Source organism: Pongo abelii, chromosome 20 (assembly GCF_028885655.2).
Source record: "Pongo abelii isolate AG06213 chromosome 20, NHGRI_mPonAbe1-v2.0_pri, whole genome shotgun sequence".
NCBI classification, from domain to species: Eukaryota; Metazoa; Chordata; class Mammalia; order Primates; family Hominidae; genus Pongo; species Pongo abelii.
The window spans coordinates 58,961,387-58,975,708 of NC_072005.2; the positions used below are offsets into that span (position 1 = coordinate 58,961,387).

Consider the following 14,322-nt stretch of genomic DNA (forward strand, 5'->3'; position numbering starts at 1 on the left):
ATGGAGCTTGCAGTGAGCCCAGATCGTGCCACTGCACTCCAGCCTGGGTGACAGAGTGAGACTCTGTCTCAAAAATAAAATAAAATAAAGAAAATACACAGCATTTTAAGAAATAAGAATTGGCTAATGGCTGGGCACAGTGCCTCACATCTGTAATCCCAGTACTTTGGGAGGCCAAGGCATGTGGATCATGAGGTCAGGACTTCAAGAACAGCCTGGCCAACATGAGGAAACCCCATCCTACGAAGAATACAAAAAAATCAGCTGGGCCTGGTGGAGGGCACCTATAATCTCAGCTACTTTGGAGGCTGAGGCAAAAGAATCATTTGAACTCAGGAGTTGGAGGTTGCAGTGAGCTAAGATCGCACCATTGCACTCCAGCCTGTGTGACAGGGCAAGACTCCATCTCAAAAAAAAATAAACAAAGGAAGAAAGAATTGACTAATAGTGTAGAAAAGTGTAATTATGATGTCACAACTACACTTATGTAACAGCCAGGCAATACAGCAATTTTATATACATGCATTCCCCATAGTTATCTAGTTCACTATGCATAAAATTTAAAATATAGAATGTGTACTGGGAAAATTTATTAACTGAGATCAGAGAAAACATTGTATAAAACAAATTGCACAATGAGAACAAAAAATATGATGCACGCTCCCTGGCCTGAATGTTCATATTGGCTAAAAGCCACTAGCAGATTTCTTACTCTCCAATAGGATGTTCTTGCAGATGGGGTCTTTTAGAGAGTTTGGTCATGGATGTTGACTAATTATGAATAGGACTAGGGCTTTCAATTGTATTTTTTCTTTCTTTTTTTCTTTCTCTCTTTACATTTTATTTTTATTTTTTATTTTTTGAGAGGGAGTCTCACTGTGTCACCCAGGCTGGAGTGCAGTGGCGCAATTGTGGCTCAGTGCAACCTTTGCGTCCCGGATTCAAGTGATTCTCCTGCCTCAGCCTTCAGAGTAGCTAGGACTACAGGCATGCACCACTATGCCCAGATAATTTTTATATTTTTAGTAGAGAAGGGGTTTCACCATGTTGGCCAGGATGGTCTGAATCTTTTGACCTCGTGATCCACCCTCCTTGGCCTCCCAAAGTGCTGGGATTACAAGTGTAAACCACCATGCCTGGCCTCTTTATTTATTTTTGAGATGGAATTTTGCTCTTCTTGCCCAGGCTAGAGTGCAATAGTGTGATCTAGGATCACCACAACCACTATCTCCCAGGTTCAAGTGATTCTCCTGTCTCAGCCACCCAAGTAGCTGGGATTACTGGCATGTGCCACCAACTCCCGGCTAATTTTGTAGTTTTAATAGAGACGTGGTTTCTCCATGTTGGTCAGGCTGGTCTCAAACTCCCAGCCTCATGTGATTTGGCCATCTTAGCCTCCCAAAGTGCTGGGATTGCAGGCATGAGCCACCACACCCGGCAAAGACTAGTGCTTTTATAAAAAGAGACAGTAAAGAGCTGATTGCCTGCTCCTCTTTACACCACTTGAGGACACGGCAGGAAGGTGGCTGGGCTAACCCATGAAGAAGGCTCTCACCAGGATCCAATCTAGCTGACATCTTGTTCTTGGATTTCCCACTTTCCAGATTCATGAGAAATAAATTTCTGCATCTTAAGCTTTCCAGTTTCAGCTATTTCTTTTTTTGTCTGTTTTTGAGACCGAGTCATGCTTCATCACCCAGGCTGGAGAGTAGTAGCACGATTCTCCTACCTAAAGAGATTCTCATGCCTCAGCCTCTTGAGTAGCAGGGACTACAGACACATGCCACCATGCCTGGCTAATTTTTTTTTTTTTTTTGGGAAACAGAATCTAACTCTGTCACCCAGGCTGGAGTAAGTGGTGCAATCATGGCTCACTGCAACATCCACCTCCAAGGTTCAAGTGATTCTCGTGTCTCAGCCTCACAAGAAGCTGGGATTACAGGTTCATACCAACACACCCAGCTAACTTTTGTATTTTTACTAGAGATGGGGTTTCACCATGTTGGCCAGGCTGGTCTCGAACTTCTGACCTCAAGTGATCCACCCGTCTCGGCCTCCCAAAACATTGGGATTATAGGCATGAGCCATCACACCCGTCCAATTTTTTTTAATTTAGTAGGTTCAAGTTTTCATTATGTTTGCCCGACTGGTCTCAAACTCCTGACCTCAAGCCATCTACCCACCTCAGCTTTTCAAAGTGCTGGAATGAGAGGTGAAAGCCACTGCGGCTGGCCAGTCTAAGCTATTTCTGACACAACAGTGAGATGAGTGAGACAGGAAAAGGGGCATCTCATCATCAACATTACTGAGGGCTGACAAATCTTATTAAACAAAGGAAGTTTAGAGTCTGTACAATGAAACTTATAATATATGAAGCCATCTAATAGTATTCACTTGTTTTAAAAAGCAGGTGGTCAAATCACTAGTAGAAACTCTGTCTCTACTAAAAATACAGAAATTAGCCAGGCTTGCGCCAGGCATAATCCCAGCTACTTGGGACCCTGAGGCAGGGCAATCACTTGAACCCAAGAAGTGGAGGTTGCGGTGAACCGAGACTGCACCACTGCACTCCAGCCTGGGCAACAAGAGGCAAACTCCATTTAAAAAAAAAAAAAAGGCCGGGCACAGTGGCTCATGCCTGTAATCCCAGCAGTTTCAGAGGCTGAGGCAGGTAGATCACTTGAGGTCAGGGGTTCGAGACCAGCCTGGCCAACATGGTGAAACCCCATCTGTACTAAAAATACAAAATTAGCCAGGTGTGGTGGCACATGCCTTTAATCCCAGCTTCTCGGGAGGTGGAGGCAGGAGAATCATTTGAATCCGGGAGGTGGAGGTTGCGGTGAACTGAGATTATGCCATTGCACTTCAGCCTGGGAAACAGAGCAAAACTCTTTCTAAAAAAAAAAAAAAAAAACCAACCCTGGAGGCAAATTAACATTATTTCTCAAATAATGACAGCAGGCCCACAGTGTTCATGGACATGACCCCAGTGTGCATGTACGGTAAGTGAGGGACAAGACTTGATCCTGGACATGAAGGATCCCACGACATGTTCTTAGGCACAATAGTCTGCCCAGGCAGTACAGGAAATGACCAGTCACAGAAAATACAAGGAGAACAGAAAGAAGTACATCAAGGGGGATACAAGGACTGAGCTGGGACACAAGGGCTGACCTGCGCTGCTGACAGTGGTGCTAAAGCCATCCCTCATGGATCATGAGCTGAGTCATCGTGCCCTGCACATGTTGATTTAGGCAGCCTCCTATAATTTTGTCCAGTGGATGAATAAGGTCTTGCCTTACTCAGGGAGAGTGGTGTTGGAGGGGAGGGGCTCACAGGGAAATTGGGGTGTTCACTATTACAAATCAATAGGCTGGAAAGCAACAGTATTTGCATCCAGATCAATGTACCATGTGAGGCAAGGCCGGGAAAGGAGGGCAAGGGTGGAGGCAGGAAGTAATGGGCATGTGGAGGGAACTTTGTGCATGCACGTCTGTGGGAATATAATTCCACTAGGATACACCAAATCTTGAGCTTGGACGAAAGTGGAACTAATTTAGCAAATGGTAAAATATTGACCCAAGCTTAAATATGCATATTACAATATGGGCAAGCGACAAGAATGAAAGAGATCCAAAAAAGCAGCAGTATGGTGGCCTGAGGTGAAAGCAGTTTTACATCCTTAAATTAAACGCCTCTGACTTCTAGTTTCAAGCATGTACTCAACAAAATCCCCTGTGTAGATTCCAGAAATGCATACAAACACACACACACACAAACAACTAAACTCTATGAAGAGTACAGTAGAGTAATGTAGGAGACCATGGGGGTGAACAAGGATCCCCTGGCTGAGTAGGTAGAGATGTGTTTGTGAAAACACAGCCAGGCTGAGTGCAGTGGCTCATGTCTGTAATCCCAGCTCATTAGGAGGACGGATGGGTGGATCATGTTGTCAGGAGTTCAACACCAGCCTGGCCAGCATGCATGGTGAAACACTGTCTCTACTAAAAAAAACCCAAAACATTGGCAGGGCATGGTGGTGCGTGTCTATAATCCTAGCTACTCAGGAGGTTGAGGTAGGAGATTGCTTGAACCCAGGAGGCAGAGGTTGCAGTGAGCTGAGATTGCACCACTGCACTCCAGCCTGGGTGAGAGAGAAATACTCCATCTTAAAAAAAAAAAAAAAAAAGGAAAGAAACTGTACCTTTAATAGACATATGGTTTTGCCATGTTGTCTAGGCTGGTCTTGAACTCCTGACATCAGGTGATTCACCCACCCACTTCCAAAGTGCTGGGATTACTGGCATGTGTGATTTCACCCAGCTGACATTATTTATAATAGTAAAGAGAAGAAACCAACCCAGATGTCCATCGACAGATAAATATATGAACAAAATGTGGTACACACATACAGTGGAATATTATTCAGCCTTAAAAACAAACTTGGATGGGCCAGGGGTGGTGGCTCATGCCTGTAATCCCAGCACTTTGGGAATCCAAGGCAACTGAATCACGTCAGGCCAGGCTATCAAAACCAGCCTGACCAACATGGCAAAACCGCCATCTGTAATAGAACTACCAAAAATTAGTCTGGTGTGGTGACACATTGCCTGTAATCCCAGCCACTCAAGAGGCTGAGGCAGGAGAGTCACTTGAACCCAAAAGGTGGAGGTTGCAAGTGAGCCAAGATCATGCCACTGCACTCAAGCCTGGGCAACAGAGTGAGACTCTGACTCAAAACAAACAAACAAACAAAAAAACAACAACATAGAAATGAACAAGTTGAAAGCCACTGTGTCTTAAGGAAATGACAGTAGAACTAAACTACGGAAACCTCATTCAACCTCAAAAATTCCTCAATAAGATTGAAGAAAACCATATCTGTTACAGGGTTGATCCCACAACAAACTGAACATAGGTTCTCTTGTTAAAAATGAACAATGACACATTGATGTGAAAAATCTGAAATGAATGAGAGTTCAGTCAAGAGCCTCATACATATGAGGCTGTTAGCCTGAATGACATCCTCACTAGGAGGAATTTCAACACCACTGACTTCTGCTTAGAGAAGATGATCATTAGCTTATGGGATGAACATTGTCACAGTGCCAGTGAGAGAGGCTTCTGTGATGCTCCTCAAAAACCAGAATGAGCTGGGCATGGTGGCTCACGCCTGTAATCCCAGCACTCTGGGAGGCCAAGGTGGGTGGATCACCTGAGGTTGGGAGTTAGAGATGAGCCTGATCAACATGGAGAAACCTCATCTCTACAAAAAATACAAATTAGCTGGACGTGGTCCCACATGCCTATAATGCCTATAATAACAGCTACTCAGGAGCCTGAGGCAGGAGAATTGCTTGATCCTGAGGGGTGGAGGTTATGGTGAGCCAAGATCGTACCATTGCTCTCCAGCCTGTACAATAGGAGCGAAACTCCATCTCAAAAACAAAAAAAACAAAAAAAGAAAAAACAAAACCCATGTATGGGGCAAAATCACAAAAGAGAATACAAAGCCAGGACGAGCCAAGATAGACAAGAGCAGACTCCTCATGTCTGCAGGGACATTTTCCTCACCCACAGCCTCCAGGTTCCTGTAGTTCTCCAACATCACTTCCCTATATAAAGCCCTCTGTGCAGGGTTCAGGAATTTCCACTCCGCCAATGAGAATTCTATAGCCACATCCCTGAAAGTCAAGCGTCCCTAAAATGAAACACACATTTCAACAAAACATTAAGGAGGACTGAGTTATCACCTTCACAGGAAATGAGAAATGAGAAAATAAGTATTTATTTGGTCAAAGACTGTGTTCTGACAAAACCACGTTAAGGTATTTTTGAATATTTTTTCCCTATAGTTGTGTTTTATTGTACTTTTCTTTGAAAGATTTTAAGATCCCATAAGTCACTATGGAAGTCTCGATTTTATGGACAATATAAAAACTATAAAAATAAAAAGGAAACACAGGGCCAGGCATGGCGATTCATGCTTGTAATCCCAACACTTCAGGAGGCCAAGGCAGGCAGATTATTTGCGATCAAGAGTTCGAGACCAGCCTGGCCAACATGGTGAAAAACTGTCTCTACTAAAAATATAAAAATTAGCCAGGCATGGTAGAAGGCACCTGTAATCCTAGCTACACAGGAGGCTGAGGCAGGAGAATCACTTGAACCCAGGAGATGGAGACTGCAGTGGGCCAAGATCGCATCACTGCACTCCATTCTAGGCAACAACCTGACACTCCATCTCAAAAAACAAAAACAAAAAAATGCAATACCGGGCGGTGGCTGTTGCCTGTAATCCCAGCACTTTGGGAGACTAAGGTGGGCAATAATGTGGTCAAGAGATCGAGATCATCCTGGCTAACATGGTGAAACCACGTCTCTACTAAAAATACAAATATTAGCTGGGTGTTGTGGTGCGGTCCTGTACTCCCAGCTACTCAAGAGGCTGAGGCAGGAGGATCGCTTGAATCTGGGAGGTGGAGGTTGCAGTGAGCCAAGATCGTGCCACTGCACTTTAGTCTTGCAACTGAGCAAGACTCCATCTCACAAAAAAAAAAAAAAAAGAAGCAAACACAGGGTTTTCTCTACAGACATGTCAGATATTATGTTCAACATACCAGGTGATATTAAGTCTCTAGATGAGCTAAGATACAAGTGGTGTTTCAGAGAGGACAAAGTCCGATGGCTTTCAAAGTAAAGTCCAAATCTAAAAACTGTCATGATTGGTCAGGCACAGTGGCTCATGCCTGTAATCCCAGCACTTTGGGAGGCCGAGGTGGGTGGATCACGAGGTCAGGAGTTTGAGACCAGCCTGGGAACATGCTGAAACCCCTTCTCTACTAAAAATACAAAAATTAGCTAGGTGTGGTGGTAGGTGCCTGTAATCCCCGATATTCAGGAGGCAGAGGCTGGAGAATTGCTTGAAACCAGGAGGCAGAGGTTGCAGTGAGCTGATATCATGCTGGATACAAAATATCTCCCCTTATTAGTCTCCTTTTCCAGAATTTACCACATATCTGTGCACATTAACATATGCATTTCATATGTAGTTTCTCTGAGCTGACATCCAGATGTGGCCCCTGAACAATCCAGGCTGCCCAGCAGCACTGACATCAACAGGCTCACACCCCATGTTTATCCATGTCTGGGTGTGAGCCCTTCCCAGGACCATGCCCAGTGGAGCCTCTTCCCAAGTTCATGTCACTGGGTCACAGGAGATTGAATCTCAGAGCAGGTGAGAGGAACTGAGGGCAGTTATGGGTGAGTACAAGCAAACGTGTCAGGCAAAATGCTTCAGACTCAGAAAAGACTGGCTACTACAATACCTGGCATTTCAGAAAGGAAAGAGACAGATTTATCCACAGAGGAATATCACTTCACCTGAGGAAGAGCCATGCTTGGCTCCTTTCCTTTCCTCTTCTGAGCTGCTTCCTCACGTAACATGAGTCTTTAGAAATCAATCCTGTATGTGGAAAAAAAATGAGACTTCATGTTAGAAATGACTCACTCCCTTCCTGTGACAAAAACACATGAATGGGGGAGATGTCACCCTGTAGAAAGAAGTCCCCCACTGCCCACTGCACCAGACATCAGGCAGAGATAAGAAAGTCCCACAGGAAGACCTACAAGTGTATGTTTGACCCCAGTCTTCAGATCTCGCCCCCCTCCTGGAGAAGCCCCCACACATGAGGAAGTAGTGGGGAGCTGGGCTGGACTGATCTCCCCTTCAGGGCACAGACCCATCCCTGATCTAACCACATCCAGAGGACAGCCCCTCACCTCTCTGTGGATCACAGGCTGAGCTCAGCCCTCAGAAATGGAGGACACAGAGCTTCGATGCTCAATGCTACACACAGACGACAAGCACCTGGGCCACTGCAGGTATTACGGGGGGTGGGTTCCATCCCATCAGAATAAGAATCCCTGCTAAAGCAGCACAAAAGCTCTATTTGCAAAATGCCTCTAGACTGTAATGTGAAGCCAGGGTTGAGCTCCACTCAGACGGGGCGAGCCCAGCGCAGCCCCACGTTCTGGCTCTGCCCTCCCCTTGGGGCCTTTTTCTCACCAGAATCCAGAGAGTGGATGACAAAGACACAAAAATAATCACACAGAACAGTCAATGTGGAGAAGGGGTGGGGTGAGGGTTGGGCTGTGTGTAAGGAAAATAAATCTTGGGGCCCCAAATCACTAAGCAAAAGGGAAAAGTCAAGCTGGGAACTGCTTAGAGAACCAGACTCCCCTTCTATTCAAAGTCACCCCTCTGCTCCCTGACACAGATGCATATCTGAGTGTCTCCTTCAAAAGACTAATCAGAAATTCAAAAGAAGGACCCAGCACAGTGGCTCAGGACTGTAATCCCAGCACTGTGGGAGGCCAAGGCAGGCAGACCACTTGGGGTGAAGAGGTAGAGACTAGCCCAGCCAACATGGTGAAACCACATCTCTACTAAAAATACAAAACTGATCCAGGCATCTACTTGGGAAGCTGAGACAGGAGAATCACTTGAACCCAGGAGGCAGAGGTTGCAGTGAGCCGAGATCATGCCACTGCTCTCCAGCCTGGGCAACAAAATGGACTTCATCTAAAAAAAAAAAGGAAACTCAAAAGATTGCAACCATTTGTGCCTCAGTTCTCTGTGAACTAAAAGCCCCTTCCCTGCTTCAAGTCTTCCTGCCTTTGTTTAAAGTTGTCCCAACTTCCCAGACCAAACCAATATACTTCTTACATATATTGATGGATGTCTCATGTCTCCATAAAATGTATAAAATTAAGCTCTGCGCTGACCACCTTGGGCAAAATAAACTTTCTAAATTAACTGAGATCTCTGTAAGATTTTCTGGTTTCACAGCTGCAACGTCAAATGGGGGCTGTGGGAGATCACAAAGGAAACCCGGAGAAGATGATATCAGAACAAGGACCTAGGAAAGAAAGGCTGCTTGTCACTTGCAGCTGAGGGGAAAAGAGTCCCCGGCAGAGGGACAGCTCAAGTGAAGGCCCTGAGACAGGAGCAACCTCAGCCCCAGGAAGAGGAAAGTGACCCGTGTGGCTGCAGCAGTGGAAGAGAGGAGGACACAGGTAGAAGATGAGGAGAAAAATGTTCAAAATATACACAACTGTGCATGCATAGCTATAGGTGTTTAAAACACTGAAAAAGAGGCAGCTGTAGAAATGAGATCTGAGCAAATGTTTTTCTCATAAACACATGGGCTCTGCTAAACCAAGGTTCCAAGTCAATCCAGCCCATCCTTCAACATCTGCAGAGAATATTATGGACCAGTGGGACTTGAGGGAGACACTTACTTAGAAGCTCACAGATCACCATTTTTTCAGATGACATGAGGAAAGAAAATGGAATAGGCTACTTCAACTAAATTTTCATGTTAGGGTAAGGAAAAAAGGTCCTTGATATCTTTATCAATTACACACTGAAACAACCTAAAATTATATATCACGTAGTAGAAAATGTTTTCAATATATGATAAAGACTAGAAAGCACACAGACCTCAATGTAAACTGAACACAATTTCGTAGAGAAACAATTTTAAAATGGTTAAAAAATATAGATGTAATGAAATCTTGGGTCAAAGGAGAAATATTTGAAAATATATCATACTTTGAAAACAATGAGGCCAGGCATGGTGACTCATTCCTATAATCCCAGCACTTTGGGAGGCCAGGGCACGATCACAAGGTTAGGAGTTCGAGACAAGCCTGGCCATCATGGAGAAACCATGTCTCTACTAAAAATACAAAAATTAGCAGGAAATGGTGGTGCACACCCTGTCACCCCAGCTACTCTGGAGTCTGAGGCAGGAGAATCCCTTAACCCCAGGAGATGAAGGTTGCAGTGAGACGAGATCATGCCACTGCACACCAGTCTGGGTGACAGAGTCTCAATAAATAGAAAAATATATATGAACATTAGCCAGGCTTGGTGGGGCACGCCTGTGGTCCCAGCTACTCCGGAGGCTGAGGTGGGAAAATCACTTGAGACCAGGAGGTTGCCACTGCACTGAGCTGTGATCCTGCTACTGCATTCCAGCCTGGGAAACACTAAGAGTGTCTCAAAAAAACAAAAATTAAAGGCCAGGCAGCTGCTCATGCCTGTAATCCCAGCACCTTGGGAGGCTGAGGCAGGAGGATTGCCTGAGGTCAGGAGTTCAAGACCAGCCTGACCAAGATGGAGAAACCCGTCTCTACTAAAAATACAAAATTAGCCGACCATGGTGGTGCATGCTTGTAATCATAACTACTCAGGAGGCTGAGGCAGGAGAATCACTTGAACCCCAGAGGCGAACTTTGCAGTGAACCAAGATCATGCCATTGCACTACAGCCTGGGAAACAAGAGCAAAACTCAGTCAAAAAACAAACAAACAAACAAAAAAACAAAACCCCGACAACAACAAAAATAAGTAAATTAAAAGTAAACTTAAAAAATGAAAAACAACTAATGAAGCAAAGCATGGTGGCTCACACCTGTAATCCTAGCACTTTGGGAGGCCAAGGCGGGTGGATCACGAGGTCATGAGTTCAAGACCAGTCTGGCCAAGATGGTGAAACCCTGTCTCTACTAAAAATACAAAAGTCAGACAGGTGTGGTGGTGGGCGCCTGTAATCACAGCTGCTTGGGAGGCTGAGGCAGAGCATTGCTTGAACCCAGGAGGTGGAGGTTGCAGTGAGTCAAGATCATTCCACTCCACTCCAGCCTGCATGACAGAGAGAGACTCCATCTCAAAAATAAAAAAATAAAATAAATAAAAACACACAAAAAAACCAATGAAACGAATGAAATGAAGAGGAACTAGAAAAAAGGAAACCAATTACAAAAAGAGAACAAAAGCACTTTTAGTATTCCTTTTATCACGTTCCATGTAGTAACAGACACTCAGTCACTTCTTACCCTACTTCACTCCCCACTCCCCATCCCAGCCATGAAAAGGGAAGAGGGTGATCCACAACTAAGGAGTCAAGTCACTGTCCTCTGGCTGAAGAGGGGTTGCAGAGGGAAGCTGGCCTCTGATGCCATAATTGTAAAATGCACCACACTTAGACACAGGAGTTTGGCAACTCTCATTCTCATCTGTATAATTTAAACAAATTTTAAATTTGTTACCTTATATACAGAGAAAGCAACATGTCGTCACTTCATCATCACATCCAATCAACTCACCGCTCATCTGCACTCAGGGTCCCCCTTCGTCTTCATTACTGCTTCCCTCCATCATTCTATACCTAGCCCTTTCTCACCTTCTCTCTCCACCTGTTTCTTTTCTGCATTTCCCCCTGGACTTCTGCTCATTTTATGCCCCTCTCCTGTTTTGCTTCATTCTTTTCTTTTTTCTTTTTTCTTTTTTTTTTGAGATGGGGTTTGGCTCTTGTTGCCAGCACTGAAGTGCAATGGTGCGATCTCAGCTCACCACAACCTCTGCCTCCTGGGTTCAAGTGATTCTCCTGCCTCAGCCTCCTAATCCAAAATTAGCAGGGCATGGTGGCGCATGCCTGTAATCCCAGCTACTTAGGGGGAGTATCACAGGAGAATCACTTCAACCCTAAAGGCAGAAATAGTCATTAGCCAAGATCATGCTATTGCTCTCCAGCCTGGGCAACAAGAGCGAAACTCCACCTCAAAATAATAATAATAATTAGTATGTAGGCCAGGTGCTGTGGCTCATCCCTATAATCCCAGTACTTTGCAAGACCAAGACAGGAGAAACCTTTGAGCCCAGGATTTTGAGTCCAGCCTGGGAAACATATTGAAATTGTTTCTACAAAAAAAAAAATTAAAAAAATAAATAAATAACTAGCTGGGCTTGGTGTCTCACACCAGTGGTCTCGGCTACTCAGGAGACTGAGGGAGGAGGATCGCTTGAGCCTAGGAGGTCGAGGTTGCAATTAGAGTAGATAAGGCCATTGCACTCCAGCCTGGGCAACAGGGCCAGACCCTGTCTTAAAATATTAATTAATTAATTAATTAAAAGTATTATGTAATAACAGAAAATTGTTTTTTTCTTTTTCCCCACATCACTGCCCCACTTCCTACCCCACCCTGGGAAAAAGGAAGGGACTGACTCACAACTGAATAAGTCACTGCCCTAGGGCTGAATAGGGATTCCAAGTGGAAACTGACCTCTGATGCCAAGATTTATAGAATGTACATGACTCATAGATAGGACTTTTAAAATTCTCAATCTGCATAATTTAAACAAGTTATTAGACTATACACACAGAAGTCAACATGTCACAACTAATCATATCCAATGAACTCACACACTCATCTGTACCCGAAGTCCCCCACCCTTTTTTTGAGACAGGGTCTTGCTCTTTTGACCAGGTTGGAGTACAGTGGCATGATCTGTGCTTACAGCAGCCTGGAGCTCCTGGGCTCGAGTGATCCTCCAGCCTCTGCCTACAGAGTTGCTGAAATTACAGGTGCACACTATCATGCCTGATTTTCATTTTTGTTTTTTTTTTTTTGACAGAGATGGGGGCAATGACTATTTTGCCCAGGCTGGTCTTGAACTCCTGGACTCAAGCAATCCCTCTGCCCCAGTCTCCTAAAGTGCTGGGATTACAGGTGTGAGCCACTGTGCCCAGCCCCTCTTTCTTCATTACTGTGCTTCCCTCCCTAATTCTGTACATCTCTCTCATTCTCCCCTTCTCTCTCTAGCTCTTGTTTTCTTTTCTTTTTCCCTGGGACTGTGCTCCTCATTTTGTACCCCTCTCCTCTCCTGCTATTTATCCCCTTTTTCCCTCTGTTGCTTCTCTTCCACCTCTTCTGCTCTATCCTCACAACTTATTTAACCTTTTTTTTTTTTTTTTGAGATGGAGTTTCCATCTTGTTGCCCAGGCTGGAGTGCAATGGTGTGATCTTGGCTCACCGGAACCTCTGCCTCCCAGATTCAAGCGATTCTCCTTCCTCAGACTTCCTATTAGCTGGCATTACAGGCATGTGCAACCATGCCTGGCTAATTTTGTATTTTTAGTAGAGATGGGGTTTCTCCATGTTGGTCAGGCTGGTCTCAAACTCTGGACCTCAGGTGATCTGCCCACCTCAGCCTCCCAAAGTGCTGGGATTATAGGCATGAGCCACAGCGTCTAGTCCTTATTGAAGGGGGCCAGCCCCTCCACACCTGTGGGTATTTCTCATCGGGTAGGATGAGAGACTGAGAAAAGAGATAAGACACAGAGACAAAGTATAGAAAAAGAACAGTAGGCCCAGGGGACCAGCACTCAGCATATGGAGGATCCGCACCAGCCCAGGTCTCTGAGTTCCCTCAGTATTTATTGATCACTATCTCTACCATCATGGAGAGGGGGATGTGGCAGGACTGTAGGGTAATGGTGGGGAGAGGGTCAGCAGGAAAACATGTGAGCAAAGCTCTCTGTGACATAAATAAGTTTAAGGAAAGATGCTGTACCTCGATGTGCATGTAGGGTAGATTTATGTTTGACTTTACACAAACATCTCAGTGCAGTAAACAGCAGTATTGCCACCAGCATGTCTCACCTACAGCCATAAGGCAGTTTTCTCCTATCTCTGTAAATAGAATGTATGATCCGGTTTTACACCGAGACATTCCATTCCCAGAGATGAGCAGGAGACAGAGGCCTTCCTCTTATCTCAACTGCAAAGAGGGCTATCTCTTTCACTAATCGTCCTCAGCACAGACCCTTTACAGGTGTCTGGCTGGGGGCTGGTCAGGTTTTTCCCTTCCCACAAGGCAGTATCTCAGGATGTATCAGTGGGGAGAAACCTTGGATACCCAGGCTTTCTTGGGCAGAGGACCCTGCAGCCTTCTGCAGTGTATTTTGTCCCTGGGTACTCGAGACTGGAGAATGGTGATGACTTTTACCAAGCTTACTGACTGCAAACACATTTTAACAAAGTACATCCTGCACAGCCCTAAATCCATTAAACCTGGGGTCAACACAGCACATGTTTCTGTGAGCACAGGGTTGGGGCTAGGGTTACAGATTAACAGCATCCCAAGGCAGACTAATTTCTCTTAGTACAGATCAAAATGGGGTTTCTTATGTCTACTTCTTTCTACATAGACACAGTAACAGTCTGATCTCTCTTTTTTTCCCCCCAAACCTTATTTAACCTCTTGTTGCTCCTTCTCCCCAATCTCTCAATCATCCTCAATTTCCATATATTACCACCTCTTATCTCTCCGTCTCCTCTGCTCTCCCTGTTAAATTCTCTCTTCCCTGTTACAGCCCCCAGTCCCCAATCTCTAGCACCCCAGATCCCCAGGTGTCCTCCCTGCTGTGGTTCTCCCTCTGTTCTCTTTGCCACCAGCACCACTCTGCTCTGT

General features: G+C 45.1%; 2 protein-coding genes across 2 annotated transcripts in view; both read right to left on the reverse strand.

Moving 5' to 3' along the window:
* ZNF600 (zinc finger protein 600) overlaps positions 1-14,322 on the reverse strand; it is a 169,195-nt gene that overhangs the window by 89,847 nt on the left and 65,026 nt on the right. The gene's annotated exons all lie outside the window — the stretch shown is intronic.
* Positions 1-14,322, reverse strand: part of LOC100461456 (zinc finger protein 611) — a 31,137-nt gene that overhangs the window by 6,595 nt on the left and 10,220 nt on the right. Inside the window, 2 exon segments of the mRNA XM_063720251.1 lie at positions 5,575-5,701; positions 7,384-7,465. Coding sequence (XP_063576321.1) covers positions 5,575-5,701; positions 7,384-7,446 — 190 coding nt within the window. The 5' untranslated portion in view covers positions 7,447-7,465.